This window comes from Sus scrofa, chromosome 3 (assembly GCF_054392235.1).
Source record: "Sus scrofa isolate SSC_HxYL_T2T_F1_AM1 chromosome 3, Sscrofa_HxYL_maternal_Yorkshire_Landrace_v2.0, whole genome shotgun sequence".
NCBI lineage: Eukaryota > Metazoa > Chordata > Mammalia > Artiodactyla > Suidae > Sus > Sus scrofa.
Window position 1 is genome coordinate 16,113,062 of NC_139385.1, and position 26,027 is coordinate 16,139,088.

Genomic DNA, 26,027 nt, shown 5'->3' on the forward strand with positions numbered 1-26,027 from the left:
CTTGCGTGAACTTAATCTGTGGAATGTTTCTCCTTCCATTGTGGAAGGAACATGGATTTCTCTGCTCAGTCGTTTTGCATTGATATTTTTATTTTTAGGTAGTTGGGGATTCACATACAGTGTTAAGAGATGCAATAAACCCTTTAGTTTTCTCCAGTGGTAACATCTTGTAAAACTATAGTACCAGATCCCACACCCCTAACTCCTGAAAACTATTAAGAAATGTTCTCCGTCTCTATAACTGTCATTTTAAGAAAGTTATGTACGAGAAATGAGATTCTCTGTGACCACTTAGGACTGGCTGCTTTTACTCAGCGCAGTGCCTTTGAGAGTCATTCCAGTTTTGTATGTATCAAGAGTTTATTCCTTTGGAGCCCACCTACATTGGTGGTGGGAGTGTAAACGGATGCTGCCAGGATGGAAAATGGTATAGAGATTCCTTAAAAACTAAAAAGGGAGTTGCTCAATGATGCAGCAACCCCACTTTCGGGCATACACCTGGAGAAAACCATGATTCAAAAAGATAGGCACTCCCTATGTTCACAGCAGCACTAGTTATAATAGCCAAGACATGGAAGCAACCTAAATGTCCATTGACCGATGAATGGATTAAGAGGATGTGGTATATATGAGTTCCTCTCATGGCTCAGTAGTTAATGAACCTGACTAGTATCCATGAGGGGTGAGGGTTCGATTCCTGGCCTTGTTAAGTAGGTTAGGGATCCAGCATTGCCATGAGCTGTGGTGTGGGTCGCAGACACAGCTCAGATCCCACATTGCTGTGGCTGTGATGTAGGTTGGAGGCTATAGCTCAGATTCAACCTCTAGCCTGGGAACTTCCATATGCCATGAGTGTGGCCAAAAAAAAAAAAAAAAAAAAAAAGATATGGTATACACACAAAATGGAATAGTACTCAGCCACAAAAAAGATTAAAAAAAAAAACCCATTTGCTGCATCATGGATGGACCTAGAGATTATGACTTAGTATGATACTAAGTGAAGTCAGAAAGAGAAAGACAAATACCACACAATATCACTTATATGTGGAATCTAAAATATGATATAAATGAACTTATTTACAAAACAGAAATAAACTCATAGACATAGAAAACAAGTATATGGTTACCAAAGGGGAAAGGTGGGTAGGGGAGAGATAAATTAGGAGTTTGGAATTAACAGATACAAACTACTATATTTAAAACAGATAAATAACAAAGTCCTACTATATAGCACAGGGAACTATATTCAATGTCCCGTAATAAAATATAGTGAAAAAGAATATGGAAAAGTGTATATGTATTATATATACATAAACTGAATCACTTTGCTGTACACCAGAAATGAAAGCACTGTAAATCAACTATACATCAATTTAAAAAAAATTTTAGGAGTTCCTGCTGTGGCTCAGTGGGTTAAGAACCCAATATAGTGTCTGTGAGGATGCAGGTTTGATCCCTGGCCTCGCTCAGTGGGTTATGTATCCAGTGTTGCCACAAGCTGCACTGTAGGTCATAGATGCAGCTCGGATCCGGTGTGGCTATGGCATAGACCTGCAGCTATAGCTCCAATTTGATTCCTATCCCGGGAACTTCCATATGCCTCAGGTGTGGCCATAAAAAGAAAATAAAAATTGTTTAAGTTAGGAGTTCCCTGGTGGATTGGCAGGTTAAGGATCCAGCCTTGTCACTGCTGTAGCATGGGTTCAATCCCTGGCCCAGGAACTTTCACACACCACAGGTGTGGCCAGAAAAAAAATTTTTTTAATTAAAAATCATTCATTTTTAACTGAATAGGTTATTATGAACGAAGCTGCAATGAACATTCATGTACAAGTTTTGGTGTGAACATATATTTTCACTTCTCTGGGATAAATGTACAGAGGACCCCTGGCCTGGGAACCTCTGTATGCCGTGGGTGCAGCTGAAAGGATGGCAGGCAGGAATTCCACACTTTTCCAGAGTAGGTGTACCATTTTGCATTCCTCCCCAGCAATGTGTGGGTAACTCAGTTTGTGTTCTCACTAGCATTTGATGTCACTATTTTTTTTTTTTTTTTTTTTTTTTGGTTTTTTCTAGGGCCGCACCTGCGGCACATGGAGGTTCCCAGGCTAGGGGTCCAATCGGAGCCACAGCCACCGGCCTACGCCAGAGCCACAGCAATGCAGGATCTGAGCTGTGTCTACGACCTACACCACAGCTCATGGCAACGCTGGATCCTTAACCCACTGAGCGAGGCCAGGGATCGAACCTGCAACCTCATGGTTCCTAGTTGGACTTGTTTCTGCTGTGCCATAACGGGAACTCCTCATTGTGGTTTTCCTAACGGCTAAAGCTGGTGAACATCTTTCCCTGTGCGCATTTGAAATCTGTAAATCCTCTTCTTTTGCCCGTTTTCTAATTGGATCATTGAGGGGTTCTGTTGTTATTTTTACTACTGAGTTTCAAGAGTTGTGAAATCATCCATGGTTTGCAAATATTTTCTCCAAGTTTGCAAATATTTTCGCCTATCTTTTCTTCCTCGTCAGTGTCATCCAGAGAGGAAGTGTTTTACATTTTGATGAGGTCTGGTTTCTCCTTTTATGCCCCGTGGTGTCATGTCCAGGGAGCTTTTGCCTAGCTCTGCACCCTAGATTCTGGTTTTTTCCTTGTTTTATACTTTTGCATGTTACATATGCCATTTCGAATTAGGTTTTGCATCATGTATGGCCTTAGGTCAAGGTTCAGTTTTTCTTCTTTGTCCCATTGCTTCAGCGTTATTTATCGAAAGGACTCTTCTTTCTTCACTGAATGGCCTTTGCACCTTTGTCGGACATCTGACGGGCGCACGTGTGTGGGTCTACGTCTAGGCTATTTCATTCATCTGTGAAACGTGTCCTTCCCCCGATACTTTATCATCGGCGTTACTACGAGCTACCCAGGAAGGCTTGACGGTGGGGAGAGTGATGTCGATTCATTCTTTAATCTGAGATTATTTTAAATATCTAGGGCCTATGATTTTCCTCATGAATTTTAAGTTATACATTAGTTTATAAATTACATGGAATAAGGTTGTCTACCAAAAACAAAGCCTTGCTGGAATTTTGATAGGAATTGCATTTTACATTTAAATCAGTTTGGCAAAGCACTGGACATCTGTTACGTCTTCCAATCATGACCACGATAGATCCTTCCATTTATTTAGGCCGCCTTTGATTTATGTGTCCAGTGTGTCATATATATAGCATGTTACCGTTTTCAGCATGAATGCTCTGTATATGCTTTGTTAGAGTCAGACTTTTTTTTTTTTTTTTTTTTTTTTTTGGAGGGGTTCTTTTTAGGGCCTCACGCTCAGCACGTGGAAGTTCCCAGGTGAGAAGGGGTTGAATCCAAGCGGTAGCTGCTGGCCTACACCACAGCCACAGCCATGCAGGATCTGAGTCACATCTGCTCCCAGCAACACTGGATCCTTAACCCACTGAGCAGGGCCAGGGATGGAACCCACATCCTCATGGATTCTAGCTGGGTTTCGGTCCCGCTGAGCCACAGGGGGACCTCCCATACCTATTTTGACCTGGTTGTGAAGGGTTTCTATTTTTGGTTGAAAACTGAACATTTCAGATAATGTAGCAACTGTGGATTCTGATATTTCCCCCCGGAGGCAGCTGTTACTTTTCTGTTTTTAGCAAGTTGCATGTATTCAATCTGGAAACGATCTTCTCTGGGGCATGCAGCCCATGATGTCTCTGTTCAGGTTAATTTATATTTTGATTTTTCGTAAAATAAAAATTGCTGAAGAGACTGCCCCAGGGTCTGTATAGCACAGAAGTCGGGCAATGCCTGGTCAGATTTCAGCTTGGACACCTCGAGCCAGTAGGTCTGGGGCAGGCGGGGAAGCCTATTCAAAGTTCAGTTTGTTTGCAAGCCTCTCCTTCCAGCTTTTAATTTCCACCACGGAGCTGCGCTTTCTCGGGTCTCCCGTGTGGGTACATTCGAGCCGGGTGTGTGGACCCTGTCTGATTCTCTCTTTTGCAGGATTTTCTGGGTAAATTTTGGTTTCGTCTGCCACCGCCCCCAAGTGGGACTGCAGACTCAGGCCAACAGAGCTGTGGGTTTTCCCCTTTCATTTCCTACCAAGTTTGCTATTTTTACTGACAATGCTGTTCCTCAATGTGGGGTTTTAACCCTGCCCTCCGGGTCAAGCCCCACAGTGAAGCCACTTGTTCCCAAAGACCCCCCACCCCCACCCCCGCCGGAGGCACTACATGCTGGGGATGGGGAAGGGCGGGGAAGCAGCTCCAGGCAAAATACTCAGTGTTCCTTCTTAAGGTTGAGCAGTTTTTCCACAAATAGATGCTGCTCAATTTTTTTTGTTTACTTGCCTTTGGTCAACCTCCAGAGCCCTGAAACAGTTGGTTTTTGACACCTTCGCCCTGTTTTGTGGTTGTCCAGCCCTTTGCCAGAAACACCCGGACGTGACCGAAGCTTTCAGCCCTGGCCACAGCTTGGCATCCAGCCTCGACCCTCCCAGCTAGAGCCCCAGTGGGTCAATCAGCCTTCTTTATTTTATTTTTAACTTTTTTAAAATTATTCAAATGAATTTATCACATCTGTAGTTGTATAATGATCATAACAATCCAGTTTCACAGGATTTCTATCCCACAGCCCAAGGACATCCCCCCACCCCCCAAACTGTCTCCTCCAGAGACCATAAGTTTTTCAGTGTCTGTGAGTCAGCATCTGTTCTGCAAAGTTCAGTCTGTCCGTTTTTCAGATTCCCCATGTCAATGAGAGCATTTGATGTTGGTGTCTCATTGTATGGCTGACTTCACTTAGCATGATAGTTTCTAGGTCCACCCATGTTGCCAAAAGTGCCAGTATTTCGTTCCTTTTAATAGCTGAGTCATATTCCATTGTGTAGATGTACCCCATCTTCTGGATCCACTCCTCTGTCGATGGGCATTTAGGTTGTTTCCATGTCTTGGCTGTTGCAAATAGTGCTGCAATGAACACTGGGAGTACATGTGTCTTTGCGAGTTGTGGTTTTCTCTGGATAGATGCCCAGGAGCGGGATTGCTAGATCAAATGGTAGTTCTATGTTTAGTTTTCTGAGGAATCTCCATACTGCTTTCCACCGTGGTTGCACCAGTTTACAATCCCACCAACAGTGTACCAGGGTTCCTTTTGCTCCACACCCTCTCCAGCACTTCCTGTTTGTGGCCTTATGGACAAAGGCCATCCTCAAGAATCAGCCTTCTTTAAATGCTCTCCATTCACACGCAGACTTCCCTCTGCTGCGGAGGGAAGGAAGGCTCAGTGTCCAGCAGCTCTGGGGCTGAACCTGAGGGACCAGATCTCAACACCTAACCAGCAGACTGATCCCTGGAGCCTCAGGCATCCCTCCCCTGCTTCAACCCGCAGCACCCACTTTATCGATGGGGGCTCACGACTGCAGGTGGGCTACCGCCTCGCCTCTACATCTTCCATCTGAGGGCAGAAGAAATGTCATCTTCCACATAGTTCTGTCTATACAGTGGACCAGATAACTGGTCGAACTGCACCATTAACCTTGAACTCTTCCAGGGACCAGAGAGGGGGAGGGTGTGCCTAGGGCAGGAGACAGGGTGTGTGGGCTCAGCTCTGGTCCTGCCTCTGCCAGCTGCCGCCCCCCCGACCCCTGCCGCGTCCTCTGCACGGAGGGGATCTGGGTAAGCAGGCTGAGTCTGGCCTCCACAGTTACAGCCAACAGTGATCATTTCTGGGCTCCACTTATTTTTACTTCACTGAATCCTCACAAGAACCCTAGGACGGAAGTGCCATCATGAACCCTGATTTTGAGGTGAAAAATGGAGACAGAGAGTAGAAACGCAATTTGCCCAAGGCTACCCAAGAGCAAAGCGGGCAGTGCCAGAACATGAACCCAGACAAGCCGGATTCTAATCCTCATCCCAAGCTCCAAAACACTAGGTCCACTTGCCTCCCCACACGCCACTCTCTGCCCACGACCTGGTCGCTCTTATTTGCTGGCACTAGCACAGTGTTTTTGAGGAGTTCCCGTCGTGGCTCAGCGGAAATGAATCCAACTAGTATTCACAAAGATGCGGGTTCGATCTCTAGCCTCGCTCAGGGGGTTAAGGATCTGGCGTTGCCATGAGCTGTGGTGTAGGTCGCAGACGTGGCTCCAATCCCTGCGTTGCTGTGGCTGTGGTGTAGGCCGGCGGCTGTAGCTCCGATTAGACCCCTAGCCTGGGAATTTCCATATGTCGCTGGTGCGGCCCTAAAAAGCTAAAAATAAAAAGTAAACGAATAGTGTTTTTGAAATTTCAGGCTACCTTACTTTCATTGGCTGGCCATGCAGTCAATTTAGTGATTAAGCCTGGTTTTTCCCTTAAATAGAAGAAACTTAAAATGTCAATGTGTGTTGTATATGGTGAGTGATTTTTATTTCGTGAAGAAAATTTTTTTTCAGTTACATACACATCCTTTCCGGCATCAGTTCTCAAACACAGCAAACAATAGGAACTGCTGCAGAGGCAGCGGGTGGAAGACTAAAGCCTGGAGGCGATCTCTGCTTTGCCAGCTCTCATCTACCAAAGGTAACCAGGCGTGACCTGCTAGCCTCAGTCTCCGACACCTCCCCTTACCACCTGGTTACAGTAGCCATGTTCCGAGTGCCAGACACGCTTCTGAGCATTGTGTTAACCGGCTCAATCCTCACTGCGTTCAAGTGGGTCCTGTTATCCTTCCCTTACAGACAGGGAGACGGGCACAGAGAGCTTAAGCCATGTGGCCCATCAGAGCTGGACCAGCCACGATGTGCCCCAGCCCGGAGATGACCTTCCTGGACCAGACGCTGGGTGCGGCATCTCCCTGCAGAGCTTCTGTCCTGCTGCCCCTGCGGGGCCGCTCTGGCAGCAGCCTGGGAGTCTTGTCCTCAGGTGGGAAGACAAATCCCTGCGGGACCCCTATTCTCCACCTCTTAGTAAGCCAGGGCCCCTGGAGTACAGTCTCCCGCCCTGGGCATGGGACGCCGGGGGCTCCTGTGTGCCTTCAGAGCGTGCTTCTTGGAAGATGCCTTTCACCCCACCCCCGTCCCTGCCAGCACCCGAGGCGTGTGGACGTTCCCCGTCCAGGGATCGAACCCACGCCACAGCAGTGACCACGCTGGCTGGCTCCTTAACCCACAGAACTCCCACCCCAGCTGAGGTATCACAGCCGTCATCCTCTATCCAGGTACGCTTCCGTCTCATCGCCATCTGCCGCTGGGTTAGAAACACATTTGTTTATGGGCTGTCAGAAGGAAGCACCAGAAGGAAGCACCCAGAAGGCGAGCATTTTGTCCATGTGCTGCTGGCCCTCTGGTTCCCAGATGGGCGACGGCCCTTCAGAAGAACCCCAGAAAAATGTCATTGAATGAGCAAAGTTTGGAGTAGAGACAGTGAGCAAGAGCAAAAGCAGACTCAGCCCGGTGCCGTGGAGAAAGCACGACTGACGTGCCGTCGGTTCCTGCAACGTCCAGTCCCTCCCTCAACAGCCTGAGAGGTGTGAGGTGCGTGGGCCCCACGCATGGGCAGAGAAGAGGCTGCTCACGACGCGCCAGACTGGACTCCACGGCCCCTGCCTCGTCTGAAACCCCCAAGGCGGGTCTACGCATCTGAGGACCTGCAGGCCCAGTGCGCCCGCGGGGACAGTGACACTCCTGGAGAGCGCCGTCTCCAACGTGGCCTGGAGACCGGCCGTGTCAGCCGTCAACAGCGGCGGCGGAGGAAGACGGGAGCTCTTGTGCTCCAAGGGCTCCTGGCCTGCAACGGGGAGGAAGCAGCACGCGCGCATCTCCAGGCACCAGGGGCACCACGTGTGCTGAGCCCAGTGTTCAAGCCCCGGGGGAGTCGGGGAGAGGGAGATGGGCAGGAAGTGGAAACGGAAGCCGGTTGAGGTGTCCTGTCCCGCGGAGCCTGGAGACTGACCCTGACTGCCTGGCACCTGCTGGGGAGGGAGGGGAGACCCACAGGGCCCCTGCCCGCTGGAAGAGGGAAGATTTCAGGTGAGCCAACATGCTGCCCTTTACCAAATAACTGCGGAGCATGCATTTTCTGGCAAAGGAGGCCTGGCCCACGCGGGAGCTAGGTAACGGGGTTCAGTCAGAGCCGGCTTCCAGGGACTCAGGCTGAGGGCACATGAAGGGCTTGTGCAGCTGAGGAGGCAGCAGCTCTGAACCCCCATCCTGGAGTTCCCTGGTGGCATGGCAAGTTGCCTGATCCAAGAACTGCCGCATGCAGCGAATGCGGCCGAAAAACAAGCAAAAGCAGCCGATATTGCCACTGCTGTGGCACGGGTTTGATCCCTAGGCAGGGAGCTGCTGCATGTCACCGGTGTGGCCAAAAAAGATGATGAAACAACACTCCCATCCCTATTCACATGCTCCTGCTGGTCTGTCTTACTCCTTCCAGGCAGGAGCTGGCTCAGGTCTGGGAGCACCTGCTGGTCCAACAGAGTAAAAGAGAGTCTGTACACGTGGAGAGAAGGCCGTGTGCTTGGAGGCCAGCGTGGGAGGGGACACCGCCCAGCCCTCCTCCTGATGACAGGTGACACCTGCAAAGAACAGCTTGCAGACCCTCCCAGTGACTTATCACTTAGGTTCTTCCCTCAGAAAACACCCGTCAGAAAGGAGGAAGTGGAGACACAGCAAATAAACTCCGATGTTTTATTCTGGAAAGCACATATGCACATACTTCAAACACAGAAACTCAATCCGGGAGTGAATGCCGGAACAGATCAGCTACTGACCATCATGCAGCAAGGGACGTGAAATGGATCCGCTGGCCCTCGAAACCCCACAGTGCCTGCAGGAGGGTGAAAAACCAGGACGCTGAATCCCTACATACTGCCAAAGAAAATGCAACGGAAGTGGCAGGCTCCTAGCGACGAGAAACTTACAAATAGAATCAAAACTGATTCAAGTCATACAGTGAAAGGACAAAAGGAGAAAGGAAAGAGATCAATATGATCCGAAACAACCATTTTAATAGTAAGTTGCTGACCTTTCCATTGGACTCCAGTCCAAGACGCCTGAGGACAAGCCAGCGCGCCTGCGCGGGGTCACCTCCAAGTGGCAGACAGGCCCCGTCTGGGACACTCTTCTCATCCTGAGGTCCCCCAGCAAGAGAGTGGAAGACCAGGCCTGGCCTCTAAGTGCCCAGGTAGCATCAGGTCCCCCGGACTTGCTGAGGGTCAGCGGACGCCCCCTCGGGCACCAGAGCTCTTCGCCCAGGCCCCCCAGCCTTCCTCTGTACCCTCGACCGACTCTGGGTCTCTGTGGGATCTTTGAGACTCACCTGCCAGGGAGATGCTGGATTTGAAAGTGTGTGTCCTGCCTCGTGACAAGTCACACTGTCTGGGCAATTTTGGCACGTCCCCTCCTCACGCCTAACAGAGTCCCTCCTCCCTGGCCCTGGGTTCCAGCCATCCTCAGTGACGAAAACAAGGGTCCTTAACCTTAGCAACAAGCTGGCTTGAAGAGACCTGTGCAACTGACTTTTTTCACCTGTCTTCCTTCTGTAGTACTCGGCCAGTTGTACATCTAGTCCTGTAACTCTACTTCACGGGGATTTTATTAATTCAGTAGCAGCTTAATCTAAAAGTCTGTTGGTCGTGATGATATTGATGTTTCTAAAGGCCACGCCAAACGGCTCTTTCTCAATCTTGTCTCAAAGGAATCTCAAAGTCTCTAGAGAGAAAATTAACCAGTTAGCCATGCATCATGTAAGCAACTTATAAAAAACAAAACTGGATGGACAAGTAGGATCATTGTGCTTGAAATGTACTAAAAAGAATATTAACATATCAAATTACAACGATGATTATCTTAATAACCTTTACTAAAAGCCCCCCGTTGTCGTTCATTCAAGAATGCCGGGGATCAGATGGTCTGGACCAATGCAGTTCAGACTGCAGGACTGCTCCTAACTCAGAAGAGACTACAGACCTGGAGTCGAGGGAAAGCAATGCGGACAGTCATGCCCAAGACGTTAACTGCCCTTCTATGAGAACACCGCTTGGCACGACATGGAAATCATTAATGATGATGAGTTATTGAGGCCAAAAGCTCTTTGGGGGAAAACAAACAAACAAACCCAGCAGTAAGAATGCAAGTAACAAAAAGGGCTGGAAAAGATGCATAATTGTTCTAAAAAGAAGATGGCTTGGAAGGAAAAAAGGGAGAGAGAACTTAAATCATCAAAATGCGATAGAAAAGCAAAATGCTTTTGGTTTTCCTGATAAATGGCAAATCAGAATCACTTTCCTTCAAATTTCAGGGACACTGTTTTTCTAAGGTTACTCATCTACTGGTTAACATTTCCTTCTGAGAATATGTTAACTGCATAAAAATAAATGTGGAAAAAAAGAAACCCAACCCCTAAACAGACAAAAACACCCGGAGAAGAAAATCCATTCCCTCTTGGAAGAAAACAGGAAACCCTTTCACGACTGTTAGACCAAGTCGTCATCGTCCTCTTTCCATCCCGTCATCTGCCTTCCAGAAAACAGAAGCGCCACCTTCTACCCCAGAGCCATTCGCACTTCCTTTTTAAGCCCTTTTGAGTGAGGAAGCGGTTTTAACTTTTACGATGGAGGGAAGGGACAACAGAGAAGACCACGACATCGGAACAGTCTGTGCCAAAAGAAACAGGACCACGCTCCTCACTGTCCAGGCGGTAAATGAAACTTGGGTCTTTACCATGTAGGTGACTTTGAAGTATTTAACTTCTTACTCAAGAGAAAAGCACAAGTCTGTCCTAACTAGAGTAGTATTAAAATGTGACTATTTTTTCTTCAAAGGGGGGGAAAAAAAAAAACCCAACAACTGAGGAAGATAGGTGTGTTTCCTTGCAAGCAAAACGGAGAAAAAGGTATTGGTGGTGTTCCTAGGATTATTAAGCCACAGACACATAAAATCCACAAAATGGATTGGTGGCTTTAGAAATGCAATATCATATCAGAGGTGCAGACTGTCTTGAACATTCTGTACATGTCGGGCTGAAACAAGAACCAAAGCAAACCTCAACCCCACCCGCAGTGAAACGCCCCTGTGACCTTGGGAAGACCGTGCAGCTGCTGGGACTTCTCCAGCGCCACGCGGAATCGTCCCGCCACATTCACGGGTGAGGCTGCAGAGTTCTGGCTGCACCCGGTGCGAAGCACGTGCATCACGGGACCAACTTCTGAATAGATTTTTATAAATATGTACAAATCAGTTACAGGCACTTGAAATGTCTTTGGCTGGAGTGACCCAACATTGCAAGATAATGTATTCACAGAGTGTCCAGGCCCAGGCTGGGTTCAGCAGGCAATGAAGATGGTTCGCTCTGTCTCTCTCCGAAAACGGCAGTTGTGAGATTAGGCGTCAGCCAAAGCCACCTAGAAGACAGCAAGAGGGGCGAGGCCGTCACGCAGCCGCGCAGCCCCAGGAGCCACCCGGCACGCACCCCCAGGCCGGGAAGCTCTCCCAGCAGGCGAGGGACAGACAGCGCCACGTCTCCCGCCAGCCCCAGCCAGCCTTGTGACACCGGCGGGCTGAAAGCAGGGTCTGGAAACCCGAAGAGCATCAGGGAGGCGCTTTCTCAAGCAGATGGAAGCGGAGGGGAGGCACCTCCAGGGTCGGCTGCTGTCCAGCAGGGATCTGAGGACGTGTCCCCCAGCCCGGACCTGGTTCCGGCCAAGACCAGGGTATGTGTTTGAAACTGCGACACCGTAACTGGGGCTGAGGGGCGACGACCTCTGAGAAGGTCAGGATCGCCTTTCCTTTCTCTGGAGGAAAGGCATTGCCCAGAGCCGGGGCCCAAGAACCGACGGGGCCCTTCTGTACACGGAGACCTCCTGCGACACGCCAGGCGGGACCCCACCCTCCGCTCACCTTCTCAGGACAGAATTCGGGATTGCTCTGACGCAGCTTGCTGGGTCTGCCTTTGATAACCGCGTAGCAAAACATCGTTATCACCATCACGAAGAGGAAGTAACTGGTGTGCATGAGGTGCAGGTTTATTAATGAACGGTCATCCTAGATGGAGAGAAGGGACCGCCAACAGCCGCCCTGAGTCACGGGGAGGCTTTAAGGCCGGGTCCCCGGAACCAGGGTCCCCACCCTCCAGGCTGGCCTCAACGTCAGGCCTCGTACGGGCACAGGCGGTGCTCGGTCCTCTGAACTGTTAAAGCGTGATCTCAGTAAGAGAGGACGTGGTGTCCCCGACACCACCCACACCTTCCCCGAAGCGTCTCTGAGTCCCGCCCTCGTGCTCAGACAGCCCGAGCCTGCCTTCCCAACTCCTGGCTACGCCTCTCCCCTCCTCCCCGCGGCCTTTTCCCCACGAGGACTGGCCCCTGGCTGGAAACCGGAGGTCAGCCTTGACACCACCTCTTTGATCTCCCTGGGGACCCGGTCACCAGGCCCAGCCAGGCCTCCACTCTGGTCCCTTCTCACAGCTCCAGGCCCCCGGTTCCATCCCTCGTGCACACAGCAGGCGAGCAGGCCAGCTCTCCTGACACACCGCTTGCCCTGACTGCCTGGTCTGAGAAGGTCCAAACGTTTCGCTCCCACAGGCCCCGGCCACTAACTTCTACAACCTGATAAAATGAGACAGAGGAGAAGGACCAGGCAAAACGCAAAGAAATCCACCTAGCACCTACCGACAAGACTAGAGCATTTGCAAAAGTTCAGTGCGGTCTATTCAAAGAGGGCTCAAGTCTGAGCCGCCAACCCACTAGGCCAGAATAGAGCGCCTTCTGCCGCCCCCTCTGCATTGGGTAAAATCCTACCCAGGCATCATTCTGTAGCCAGAGTCATCTCCCACTTACTTCTGCCTTTGCTGAATTCCAAACTATTTATCTCAGACTGACACTAACCAAACACTCTTCAGTAACACTGAACCAGCCTCTGCTGTCCCCTCTGTGGGTCGGACACACGGCAGTGCTCAGTGAATCACTCCCACTGAACAAAGCAGGAAAGGAACAACAGAAGCAGAGTTTTCTCACCCAGAGGGGTGGCGTGTTTTTCCAAGTCTCCACCACTGCCCCCCTGTCTCTCGACCCAGGTGGGCACCTGGGCCTAAGCTAACCCCCAGGAGGTGAACAGGGCCTGCTCTGACCATTCCTGGACACACACACACCCAGGATTTTTCTCACTTACATCTGGAACAATAACCGTAAGCTTGGGATTTAAAGCATGATAGACTTTTCCGATGGCCCCCTTGTAACACCAGAAAGGGTTGTAGTCTTGAGCGTATTTTGTGTTGGCATCTCTGGCAGTTGTGAAGATCTTGTACCAGAGCGTGGCGTTGCTGTACGTGTCGGGAACGCAGTGCGGCGGCTGTCTGCAGGGGCAGAGGGGCGAGACGCATGCTCAGCAGCTGGGACACAGCCTGGGCCTCCCCCACAGGCACTGGCGCAGCACTGAGCAGAGCCACGTGTGTGGACGGGCGAAGTCAGACACATACCTGGTTCTCTGAGATAAACACCATTACGTTTTTAGATCAGTGATTTTTCTTTTTTTGTCTTTTGTCTTTTTAGGGCTGCACCTGCGGCACATGGAGGTTCCCAAACACTCAGGGTGTTTGACTGCTGCCTTCAGAACTCAACCTCCCGCATATGATGTGGTCAGAGATGGACCTGCTCCTTTTAAGCCCATTTGCTCAAATTTTCTACACTCAGGTCACAAACGGAAGTTTTACAGACCAACTCCTCCATCAGATACTATAACCAACAGCAAATAATGTTTAACTTGCCTGATCTTGTCCTACAAACCTCCAAATGTCTAACAGAGATAAATCCCAGGATAATTATTTAAAAAGGATTCACCATAGAACTCTTTTAAATAGGCTACACCTTGTGTTTTTCATGTATTTATAGATCCCTGCCTCCCTCACAGAGAAAGGAGAGGCAAGAAAAGCCTTCAGGGCCAAGCGGCAGGTAAATGGGGACAGAGGCTCAAAGAGCATGAAGTCAAGTTCCTTCACGGAAAGTCACTGTTACCTGGAAAATAAGGTCCAACTTATACCCTCAAATTAAAAAGAACCCTTCCTGGGTACTGGAGAGGAACAGAATCCTTTGTCCTTCCGGAGCCTCCTGTGCCTCTTTGCTGCGGCTGCTTCCACCAACAGGAAAGGCAGCCTGAAACCCGCCCCCCCCAACCAGGCCCTGTCGGAACACTAACCCTCTGCTCCTTGCCCCCAGCTCCCCCTTCTGTGTACCCAGTGAACCAATCCTACACGCAGGCCCCAGTGAGGACACTTCCGCAGCGTCACACAAGGCTAGCTGGCCTGGGAATGTGCTGAAGCATCCCAGCCGGGCTCCCGGTAAGTGGGAGCCCCTCGCGCACGCCCGCTGGGCGCAGGAAAGCACTTACACGGTGACCGGGAACACGCCGGGGTTGGCGGTGAGGGTCATGCAGGCCGTGAACACCACCTGCTCACAGTGAGCGTGAAGGGCACAGTCGTCCGAGCTCCAGGCTGTGGGCAGGGTGAAGGTAATGTTTATCTCCTCGTGGGCCTCCCTGCCTGTGAAAGAGACATCCGACTGTTGGTAAAGGAAGTAAGAATTCATGTATGTATTCTCCCTTGGTTTGAATGAATCCTGAAACCAAAACCCCCCGTGGAATCACCCATGAGCCCGCTGAAGTGGGACGCCTGCCTTTGTGGGGTTTCAGGAATAAGAGCACTTTCCAGCCAGACTCGGAGGCCGGCTCCCCTGGCTGAGCCCCACGGTGGCAAAAGGAGGGTGTGCCTGAGGTAGGAGGCTGGGGGCTGGGTAAGAGACCACCACTGTTTTCTGGTTCCTTTTGGCCACACCCACAGCACGCGAAGGTTTCTAGGCCAGGGATGGAACTCACGACCCAGCAATGACAACGCCAAACCCTTAAGCACTAGGCGCCAGGAGGCCAGCAGGGAACTCCTAAGTCATGACTATTTGTTAGAGCATGTGCACAGCACTCGTCCATTTCAAGCTGCTCTTGTGTGTTTTACTGCAAGTGCACCCCTCTCTCCCCCACGCATGACCCAAGAGGTTACTGTTCCCCTTTTACAGACAAGCAGCCTTAAGAAAGGTCAGGGGGCCGGTGAGAGATGAAGCGTAAATGAATCCCAAGGTATCCTAAGGCCACAGGAGAGGAAAAAGGTCCACTCCCGATGTGGCAAACCCAGCCATTGCCCTTACCTTCCTAACACAGGACCAGCTCTCAGCTAGAACAACCAATGGGAGGCTGCCAGGCACTCCCAAGTTCCTGCAGGGACTTTAAAGGGCTCTTGGGAAGCAAAAAACCCAAGATGACTCTTCCAAGGCCAGGCCCCTGGCATGAAGCCTTTCCTGATTAGTCCAGCTTCCACCACTTTCCCCACCTTCTCCCCAGTCCCTTCCAGTCTGTCACGGACTCAGTGCTAGTCAAAGGGCAGTGGCTCAGTGTTTTATAGGTGCTTATTTTTAATATTATTTAACAAGCATTTTTATACTATTTCCTTTGTGCCAGGAACCATTCTGAGTGCTTGATAAACATTAACTCATGTTATGCTTGTCTCTGCCTTAATCCCCAAATCCCAAAAAGAAGAGATCTTAGACTTTTTCCATTTCTTAGCACTTAACCCATAACCCAGTTGGCATTCAAAAAATGTTAAGCCTAATAGCAGTCTTTGTTGTATGTATTGAAAATTCCAATATGATAAAGCAGAATAAAAAAAATTTGTTTTTAAGTATCAAGACCAGAAATAGGCTGGAGTTCCCACTGTGGCCCAGTGGGTTAAGAATCTGACAGCAGCAGCTTGGGTCACTGCGGAGGCTAGGATTTGATCCCTGGTCCAGCGCAGTGGGTTAAAGGATCTGGCATGGCTGCAGTTGCTGCAGCTCAGGTTAGATCCCTGGCCTGGGAACTTCCATATGTGACAAGTGCCAAGGGCTGGGGGGAAACCAAAAAATGGGCCTCCTCATTTCTATAGGCTTTTGAGAGCCTACTGTGTATCAAGCACTTTAATAAGTGACAATGTAATAGAAATGGTACCTTTTGGACTTCATTTAGTTCAAACACAACAAAAGGGAAGACACATCCCCCCAAAAAAAAAACAAAAAAAAACAGTCTCGGAGTGGCACAGTGGAAACGAATCTGACCAGTATCCATGAGGATGTGGTTTCGACCCCTGACCTCACTCAGTGGGTTGGGGAACCTCCATATCCCGCAGGTGCGGCCCTAAAAAGCCAGAAAGAAAACAGTCTAATGCGTAAAACCATACGTGGTGAATGCTCTCTGTCTTGCCTAGGTGTGGCCCAAGAAAGCCTGCAAGGGAACCGTCTAAGACTCACATACCTGAAAGTCCAATCTGATGCCCTAGGATGGTCGAGTACAGATGGGTGACATTGCGAGAGTACCCGCCGAAGGGTTTGAGTGGGTCCAGGGTTAGGGTGATTGCCACTGAGATGTTCACTGGGCCTGAGTCCTCCAGGGACTGCGGGGACTGGGTGGACGTTCTGGCCTGGCCGCTGGTCATTGTGCTTTCCGGGGTTGTGGTGTCATTTGTGAGATGCTTTAATGTTTCATTCTCTGATACGCACAAGTCCAAATCATTAAACCGCAGCAGAAAAGTATTCCAATCCTTCAGTAAAACGAAAGAAAGAGAAATGGGTGTCAGTTGTCTGAAAATGCTTCCAGCGCCAGGATCTCGTCACGACCCAGGTGTGGAGTCACCCAACAGGAAACTGCACCTCAGGGTCAGTCCTTTAAAACAACGACAACACAGCCTTGGGCCTCCTGTGCTGCCATAACAGTGTGGTTTTTCCAAACTGCCCTCACACTTGTAATCTAAGATATGAACTCTTGGAGTTCCTGCTGCAGCATAGCAGATGAAGGATCCAGCGCTGCCTCTATGGCAGCATGGGTTCAAATCCCTGGCTGGGGGAAGTGGGTTAAGGATCCAGAGTTGCCCCAGTTGCAGCTGTGGCTCAAATTTGACCCCTGGCCCAGAAATTTCCATATGCCCTGGGTGTGGCCGAAAAAGAATAAAATATGAACTTGTCATTGGCATAAGATATTAAACAAACAGATTAAATCAAGTCATTCAAGAAAACATGTAAAGTAGTAAAACATGAAAAGCACTAACCCAAACTCATTTAGCAGTTACAATTACTTAAAAATGAAGGCTGCCTTAAAATAGTTTCTCAAAAGGTCCGTTTTATACCCCCCTTTCTCTCTTGAGCATGCAAGACTTCAGTAAATACCAGTACTCATGGTACTCTTTCCCCCTCGCCATGGACTTTGGGTGCCACTTTAGAATGGAAACAACTTCAAAAGGGAGGAAAAAAGATGTCTTCAGGCTTCTCTTAATTTCTGCAATGGTGATTTAAAACACAAGCAGTTTTAAAACTGATACCAACATACTAAAGTACCCACAAGGGGAGTTCCCATCGTGGCGCAGTGGTTAACGAATCCGACTAGGAACCATGAGGTTGCGGGTTCGGTCCCTGCCCTTGCTCAGTGGGTTAACGATCCGGCGTTGCCGTGAGCTGTGGTGTAGGTTGCAGACACGGCTCGGATCCCGCGTTGCTGTGGCTCTGGTGTAGGCTGGTGGCTACAGCTCTGATTCGACCCCTAGCCTGGGAACCTCCATATGCCGCGGGAGCAGCCCAAGAAATGGCAAAAAGACAAAAAAAAAGTACCCACGAGGGTCTGGGGTGGTTTTGTGTTGTTTTGGTTTGGTTTTGGCTGAACCTGCAGTATATGGAAGTACCCAGGCCAGGGATCAAACCCAAGCCACAGCTGCAGCAACACTGGATCCTTAACCTGCAGGAACTCCCCACCAGGGTCGGTCTGAATTTTAGCAGACACCCAAAGGTGAACTGAGGCTAAAACAGCCCCCAACAAATCAACCTAGGATGTTACATACAACTTCTTTCTCCCAAGCAACATGATCTACAAAAAAAGGTGCCAAATGTGAAGACAAACCAAGTTGTACTTCCAAAAACTCTTAATGCCATCTGAGTAATCCTTAGGCAGTCAAGTCTAACTTTATAGCCTCAGTTTACCCCTATTTGGCATTTAGTAAGAGGACAACCAGATGCTTCAAATCACATTTTCCTTAACACCTACCATCTCGGCAGACTGTCCAAGAATATTAGGGCTGAAAATGAACGTTCTAGACTCATCCTTTCGAGTCCACACATGAGGAAACTGAGGCCCGGAGCAAATTAGCAACTCCCCAATTCCATTTGAGTTGAAGGCAGGCTCAGCATTAAGTTTTCTGATTCACAGACCCAAACTTTACCCATACACCAAGGATCCTCATTTGAAAATAAAAATCACTAAATCATACTCTAAGTTCTGCAGCCTTGTGCAGCCCTAGCTTTTCTGCAGAGTCTGAGACCATTCTGAACAAGTGGCCGAGGCCAATGTCGAGCCGCATTTTGATCATTAAGGGATGATTATCCAGGCGACATCTTAGCCAGTGGCCTTGGCTGAGTGTCCAAGGAAAGGAGTACCAGGAGCCTGTGACCTTCCGTTGTGATGAGAATATTCACTGTAGCCCAAAGGCAGACATAGCCCGTTTGCACAACCTTTAAAGAGTCAGGCAGGGTCAGAAAAGAGGGCAAGTTAAGGCAGCCAGCAGGTCTCCTGATACACTCTTTGGAAGGGTTTTATGGGAGAAAAAGCTAAAGCTTGTTACTTTGTCTTAGCGTGTTCGTGCGGGAAGGTGGTTCCCCTTGCCAAAGTCAGCTCTGACCTGGAAGGCCACAGAACACAAGAGAAGCCACCATCACACCCAGAGAACTCTCCATCACAAGGCACACACACCGTGTGACTACAACGCCATCTCTATCCACACCCCCATTCCCACCCCCACCAACAAACACACCCAAGGAAAAAAAGGTTTATGAAAAGGCACTCACGGAATCTACTAAGATGGGAACTAATTTGTCCTAAAAGAAACTTATCCACCAGTAAATTCACCGTATCTTGATTCAGCATAATTTCTACACGTAAAATAAATTAACAGATATACTGTCATTCACTTCTATTAAACAAGATTATTAACTATTTTCTGATATGCAAAAACACATCTTTTAAAATCTGTATTATGACTGTCCAAACTATGTATGCCTAGACTAAGGACTGAAGAGCAAAGCTTGAATAATTCATTTAAACTGACCAAAAAAATAAAATCTAGACAGCAGGTTTGTAGATAACTGAAGTTTTCCTTGATTTAGAAAACAAAATAAGTACCTGCTTACTAATTTTTTTAGTAATCCTTCCTTATCCAGTGAAAAAGCTATCAGTACAGCTGATAAAACTCCATGATGCTATGTGGTTTTAAAATAACAAATGTTTGTTGTTCTTAAAAATTACAATTAGCTAATTTAATACGAATGGCAAAGCAGTTATGGTTCTTGACACAAACCTTTTACAATTATACTTTCCAAAATACATGTTTCATTGCTGAAACCGTCTAACTGAAACTGGTAGCATTACTTAAATCAGTTAACTCTCTGGCTAGGCTATCTCCTAACAAAGTGAGTCACAGCAAGATGCAAGACAGAAATCCTGGAGTAAATAGTACTCTCTCTCACCGGGATTGAAGGTCACAACCAAAGAAAGGTGTGTGGGGAGCCAAAGGTTTTCCCACTTTACAAAGTCCAGCCGGTCAGAGAGGAGAACTTAGAACACACCGTACCTCTGCCATTTCCGGTGACTTGATCTCCTTGATTTTGAAGAAATAGCCCAAGGTCAGGAACGCTATGGCCATGGCGCTTACGCTGATCATAAAGACCACCAAGGGGGGCCGGCTGCTGATGTACAGCTTCAGGTTCTCCAGGGGGTTGATGCTGAACATTATTCTCATCAGCTGCACCTGCAAGGAATTAACCAGAAGACTCACTGACTTGCCAGAAGAAAGCCTATGATTCTCACTTCTCTTCAACGATGTTGCGGGGTGAGCAGGTCACTCATTACAGAACTTGCGAACTGTTTCATCATAAATCCATTTCAAAGACTAGAAGGGGAGCTCCCTTTGTGGCTCAGCAGTAACAAACACAACTAGTATCTATGAGAACTTGGGTTTGATCCCTGGCCTTGCTCAGTGGGTTAAGGATCTGGCGTTGCTGTGAGCTCGACTGTAGGTCACAGACGAGGCTTGGATTTAGCAGGGCTGTGGCTGTGGTGTAGGCTGGCAGCGGTGGCTCCAATTCGACCCCTAGCCCGGGAATTTCCATAGGTCACGGGTGCAGCCCTAAAAAGCAAAAAAAAAAAAAAAAAAATTTAAAAGACTAGAAGGAAAAACACTTAACTCATTAGTTCCCATTATTTCCAAGCAGTAAGATCTTGAAAGACAGGCATTCTTTCAAGGTCAGTAGAAAGGTCAGTAATACGACCCAAATACATGCCAACATGTACAAAAATAAACTGAGGCTGCTCTTGTTTTCTACCACTGGAGCTGAATCCTGTTTATCCAATATTCCGTCCTGTTCACCGCCACAATCCTGACCCTCCTGGCACCTGGCAGAGAGGCGGCAGTCCGTACTGGATTGCCTCGCTCCCCTCTGGCAGCCCTCCTCAGGCTTCCCACCCGACCTGGGATGAGATTCCTGCAAAGGCCCACAAGGTGTCAGGGTCCAGTCGTCCCGCCGACCTCCCTGACTGCATCACCGGCGTGCCCTCCCTGCTCACTGCGCTCTGGCCTTGCTCTTTTTCCTAAGTTGTCAGTTTCTGCAAGGAAGGCAGCTGGGGCTCTGATAAAGATCACCCGGAATCCGTAGATCGGTCTGGGGAGCGCTGCCACCTTAGCAGGACTTTCTTCCAGTCCGTGCGCCTGGGATGCCTTTCCATTCACTTATGTTCTCTTTATTTCAACAAGTATTTCGTAGTTATCAAAGTGTACGTTTGCACTTTTTTTGCTAAACTTCTTCCCAAGTATCTTGCTGTTCTTGGAATTTGTGAACATGTCCTATCTGAAGGTTTTCACTTCTGCCTGGAATGCTTTCCCCCCAAATTTCCACACATTTGCCTGTGCTTCTTAAAATGCAGGTCTCTGCTCAGGAGTCGGCTCCTCAGACAGGCCTTCCCTGCCCACCCTCAGCCCCTGGCCTCCCAGGACCTGCTACTCCCTTCACTCTGTTCAGTGCCAGCCAAGGGTACAGTTCAATTGCTACTTGTTTAGAGTCTCTCATCCTTCACTTGTGAGCGCCATGAGGGCAGAGATTTCTGCCTGTCTTGTTCACTGCTAGAACCCCAGCTCCTGGCCCCTCGAACAGGAGCTGGCACATAATAAGCTCTTATATGTATATATATGCTCAGACTACAACACTAAAAGAGCAATTTTAAAAAAACCTCCAAAAGCTTTTAACTTTTGGAGCGAAAAAGACGCCTCAACAGCCCCCGAGAACAAAGAGCAACCATATGCAATAAGTCCAGCTGGGGGCTTGTCTGTTTTCTCAAGAGTCTCTGACCTGAAGTTCTGTTTCTGGGATTTCTCTCTGTGGACCCAGTCTACTGGGTTTACCTGCTGTACAGGATGCGACTGCATCACAGTTATTGCGGGCTGTGGAGCCCAGCTGGGTTCTCTCCACTGTTTCGCTCACAAAGGGCACCACAGCAGGTGCAAGCGTGGTTCTAACACTAGGAGGTCACAGGGTAGGCCCATCTGCAACTTGACTTTGTACTGTCAGATTCCCTATAACGTGTACTAGTTGACACATCCGCCAGCAAGGAAAGGGCTCAAGCTCACTCTGTTCCCCAAAATTCGTGCCAACACGATATGCTAAGGCAATCTTACTGATTCAGACCAAAAAGATTGATGTGAAATTGTATCTTGCCATTATCTTATTTTATTTATTTTATTTTTATTATTTGTTTTTTGTCTTTTTTTTTTTGCCATTTATTGGGCCACTCCTGCGGCATATGGAGGTTCCCAGGCTGGGGCTTGAATCGGAGCTGTAGCCGCTGGCCTACGCCAGAGCCCCAAAGCTGCAGCAACGTTCGCGGCACCACAGCTCATGGCAACGCTGGATCCTTAACCCACTGAGCAAGGCGAGGGATCGAACCCACAACCTCATGGTTCCTAGTTGGATTCGTTAACCACTGAGCCATGACAGGAACTCCTTGCCATTATTTTGAATTACATCTCCCTGAAACAGAGTACCTTTGTACTTCTTTATCAGCCATTTAGTTTCTTCCTAGGTGAACTGCCTGAATCTTTGTCTATTTACCAGTAGGGTGTTTGTCTATATCTTACTAATGCTTAAAAGTTCTTTTTGGTATTCTCGACACGGAACCTTTTCCAAATTTTTTTATGTTATATATAACTACTCCAAGTCTTTGGGTTTTCTTTATTATGGTTTATGGTCTCTCTTGCCATATGTGTTTTGTTTTTTTTTTTGAACAGCTTTATTAAGGTATATTTCACATACCTAGGTTCATTCAATGTATACAATTCAATTCAGAGAACTGGGCAACCATCACTATAACCAATTCTATCATTTATTTATTTGAAAGGTGGCACCCAAAGCATATGGAAGTTCCCAGGCCGTGGACTGAATCCAAGCTGCAACTGTGGAAACACCAGATCCTCTGACCCACTGTACTGGGCCAGGGATGGAACCCGCACCTTCTGCAGGACCTATGCCACTGCAGTCAGATTCTTAAGCCACTGTGCCACAGCAGTAACTCCACTATAACCAACTTTAAAACATTTTCATCATCTCCTACAGAAATCCCATATCCTTTAGCAGCACCCACTTATTTGGGACCACTTTTTCGATCATTTTTTTTGGCCATGCCCATGGTATGCACACGTTCCCAGGCCGGGGATGGAACCTGAACCATAGATAGCAGTGACAACACCAAACCCTTAACTGCTAGGTTACTAGCAAACTCTTTTTTTTTTTTTTTTTTTTTTTTTGGCTTTTTAGGGCTGCACTCGCAGCATATGGAGGTTCCCAAGCTATGGGTCTAATCAGAGCTATAGCTGCCGGCCTATATCACAGCCACAGCAACTCACAACCCTTAATCGGCTGAGCAGAGACCAGGGATCTGCAACCTAATGGCTCCTAGTTGGATTTGTTTCTGCTGTGCCACTATGAGAACTCTGGAACTCTCTTTTTAAATAGTTTTTTAAAATTTTCTTTTCCACATCTTATTGGTTTGATTCAAAGACATACTAATTTATGCTGTTACCATTGATAGCATCTTCTACAAATAACATTTTCCATTGTTATTAGTTTATATAACAGCAATAAACTTTTGTATACTGACCCTGATTCCAGATACTTTGCTACAATCTTTTAAATTCTACTTAGCCTCTTTGTGCTTCTCTTGACAGTCATATTGCAAGCAATAACAGTGTTTCATTCCAACCCTCATTTCATTTTTTTTTTTTCTTTTTAGGGCCACTCCTGCAGCATATGGAGGTTCCCAGGCTAGAGGTCAAATGAGAGCTGCAGCTGCCGGCCTACACCACAGCCACAGCCACCAACGCCAGATCCAAGCCATATCTTTGACCTACACCGCAGCTTGTGGCCATTTTTTGTTTTTCTTTTTCTTACTACTTTGACTAGAACCTTCAGTGAAATGATGAATAGATGTGGCAACTACAGGAATCCCTGCCTCACTCCTGGCTCTAAAGGAAATGCTTTTGATTAAATACAGTATCTGTTAAAGGTTTCTGAAAGAAATCCCTCCTGAGTCGAGAAAGTACCCTCCAGGAGTTCCCGTTGTGGCTCAGCCAGTTAAGGACCCAACGTCGTCTCTGTGAGGGTGCAGACTCAATCCCTGACCTCGCTCAGTGGGTTAAGAATCCAGTGTTGCCATAAGCTGTGGCGCAGGTCACAGCTGCAGCTCCTATTCAATCCCTGGCCCAGGAACTTCCATTTGCCGCAGGAGTGGCCATAAAGAAAAAAAAAAGTACCCTCTATTCCAAGTTTGCAAAGAAGATTTCATTACACATAAGTGTTCAGAAGTTGCTTTATCTGCAACCTCTGAACAACTCATGTTTCTCCTTTCATCCTGTTAACATGAACTATGTTAATGATTTTTACGTTCGCTGATTTTTTCATGCTGACTCATTCGCATTCCTTGGATAAATAATATAACCATGATTTTTAAAAACGATTGCTGACTTCTATTTGCTAAATTTTATTCTGATTTCCACATCTATTTATAAGTGAGATTAAAAAATTATAGGCTGTTATTCTCTCCTTGACTGGTATGACTAAGTCATTCTAGTTAAGAGTAATTGACGATGCTCACTCATCGTTGTTTTTTAGAACAACGTGTATGAGATATTTGCTTCTATTTCTAAGAAGCCTGATAGGCCTTCACCAAAAAACCATCTGGACTCCTCAAATTTTTGTTTGGTTTGGTATTTTGGCGGGTTGTCTTAACTACTTATTTTTTTAACAAGTCTATGTTTTCTACTTCTACTGAGTCAATCTTGATAAGATGTTATTTAGGAAACTGCCTATTTTCTATTGGTTTTTAAGATTTGGGGCACAGTATTATCTTGTGATTTGTTTAATTTTTACTTGTAGTCATGTTCTTTTCCTTACAGATGTTTTTGTGTGTTTGTCCTCTCCTCTCTCCTTTTAATCAATCTCACCAGAGCTGGCTGTATTGTATTTGTGTTTTCAAAGAACAGTATTTGGTTTTACAGATTTAGCTGCATTACTTTCCCTTGCCACTGTCATCCATCAAATCCACCAGCAAATCTTACAGATTTTGTTTCCAAAATGTATCTCTGACTTACCCACTCTGCCCCATCCTCTTGGGTTGGTTTTTGTTTTTGTTTTGGCCACTCCTGCGGTGTGAGGAGGTTCCCAGGCCAGGGCTCAGCAGCAACCACAGAAGGGAAAACATTGGATCCTTAACTCGCTGAGCCACCAGAGAACTCCCCCATCTTCTTGTTAAGATGAGAGACTGATCATCAGCCCTCTACATATCTCTAAAGCCCTAAGACCTGTATACCATGTGCTCACTGGAAACCCTTCTATATTCTATAAGTACAACACAGAGCTAATCAGCTTTCCTGCCCAATCTGACGGGGCCTCCTGCATTCCCCATCTCAGCAAGAACTCTGGAAACATCCTAGACACTTCTGCCTTACTCCCCACACCTCCTAAGTGTGCTTCCTTAACACTAGTACTTCTGACCCTTCCCTTCCACACTCCTCTGCTCCCACGCTAACTTCATGCCATCATCTTCTTTTGCAGCTATATGCTAAGAGTCTCAATTGCATCTTCCTGTTATCAAATACTCCACCCTCCACGAGCTGTCAGAGTGACTTTTCCAAATGCAAAGCTAATCATGTTACCGCTTAGTTATCTCAGAGTCCAAGGGTCCAAGGGTTCAAGTCCAAGCTCCTTCTTGCGGCAATCCAAACTAAAAACTACGTCTTGTCTACTTCTCAGTGGTTTGACAACAGCTTGCAATTCCCAGAACATATTAGACAAGATTACAGTTTCAGGCCTTTGTGTCCACTGGTCCTCCTACCAGGAACCCTATCTCACTATTTCAACTCTGCCCTTTCAAAAGTGGGCTCAAGGGTTACCCACTCTCTGAAACTTTTCCTGCCCACATCAACCCCTCAGGGAGAAGTGACCACCTTTCCTTTTTACTTTTATGTCCCCACTATTCTCTGCAAATTTCTCACACAGAATGAAATTGTTGCCTGTGTACATGTCTATCTTCCCAACCAAGCCGTCAGCCTCGAAGGCTGATGTGCCTTACTGTCTCTGTATTATTAATATCCAGACACAAAATAAGTGACTTTAAAATGCAAGTTCATTAAATGAATGAATCAAATGAATCCAGACTTAAAACATAAGCTAAAAAATAATCTAGCAAAGCTACAGGATTACAGCAAGACTGCAGGATACAAGGCTCATATACAAAAGCCAACTGCTTTCCTATATACCAGCAAGGAAAAAGTTGAGTTTGAAATTGAAAACACAGTATCATTTATATTAGCACCCCCCCAAAGGAAAATAAAGACTTAAGTATAAATCTAACAAATATGTACAAGATCTATATGAGGAAA

The 26,027-nt window shown here is 47.6% G+C and overlaps 2 protein-coding genes and 1 long non-coding RNA gene across 11 annotated transcripts in view; 2 read left to right on the forward strand and 1 right to left on the reverse strand.

Moving 5' to 3' along the window:
- The window catches only part of LOC146404424 (uncharacterized), a 79,174-nt gene extending 62,544 nt beyond the window's left edge, over positions 1 to 16,630 (forward strand). The window contains exons 2-6 of one of the 2 annotated variants that reach the window (XM_085016975.1): positions 6,446 to 6,572; positions 6,731 to 6,914; positions 7,210 to 11,703; positions 14,203 to 14,324; positions 16,272 to 16,630. In XM_085016975.1, the coding sequence (XP_084873101.1) occupies positions 11,606 to 11,703; positions 14,203 to 14,324; positions 16,272 to 16,366 (315 nt within the window). In that variant the 5' untranslated portion in view covers positions 6,446 to 6,572; positions 6,731 to 6,914; positions 7,210 to 11,605 and the 3' untranslated portion in view covers positions 16,367 to 16,630. The remainder of the gene's footprint in view (positions 1 to 6,445; positions 6,573 to 6,730; positions 6,915 to 7,209; positions 11,704 to 14,202; positions 14,325 to 16,271) is intronic. The other variant, XM_085016977.1, reaches the window with a different exon arrangement.
- The window catches only part of LOC146404425 (uncharacterized), a 182,852-nt gene that overhangs the window by 59,159 nt on the left and 97,666 nt on the right, over positions 1 to 26,027 (forward strand). The gene's annotated exons all lie outside the window — the stretch shown is intronic.
- TMEM248 (transmembrane protein 248) overlaps positions 8,667 to 26,027 on the reverse strand; it is a 43,770-nt gene continuing 26,409 nt past the window's right edge. For all 8 annotated transcript variants that reach the window (XM_085016946.1, XM_085016949.1, XM_085016948.1 and 5 more), the window contains 6 exons: positions 19,674 to 19,850; positions 16,319 to 16,604; positions 14,375 to 14,525; positions 13,160 to 13,343; positions 11,891 to 12,034; positions 8,667 to 11,394 (listed from right to left, as the gene is read on the reverse strand). In XM_085016946.1, the coding sequence (XP_084873072.1) occupies positions 11,374 to 11,394; positions 11,891 to 12,034; positions 13,160 to 13,343; positions 14,375 to 14,525; positions 16,319 to 16,604; positions 19,674 to 19,841 (954 nt within the window). In that variant the 5' untranslated portion in view covers positions 19,842 to 19,850 and the 3' untranslated portion in view covers positions 8,667 to 11,373. The remainder of the gene's footprint in view (positions 11,395 to 11,890; positions 12,035 to 13,159; positions 13,344 to 14,374; positions 14,526 to 16,318; positions 16,605 to 19,673; positions 19,851 to 26,027) is intronic.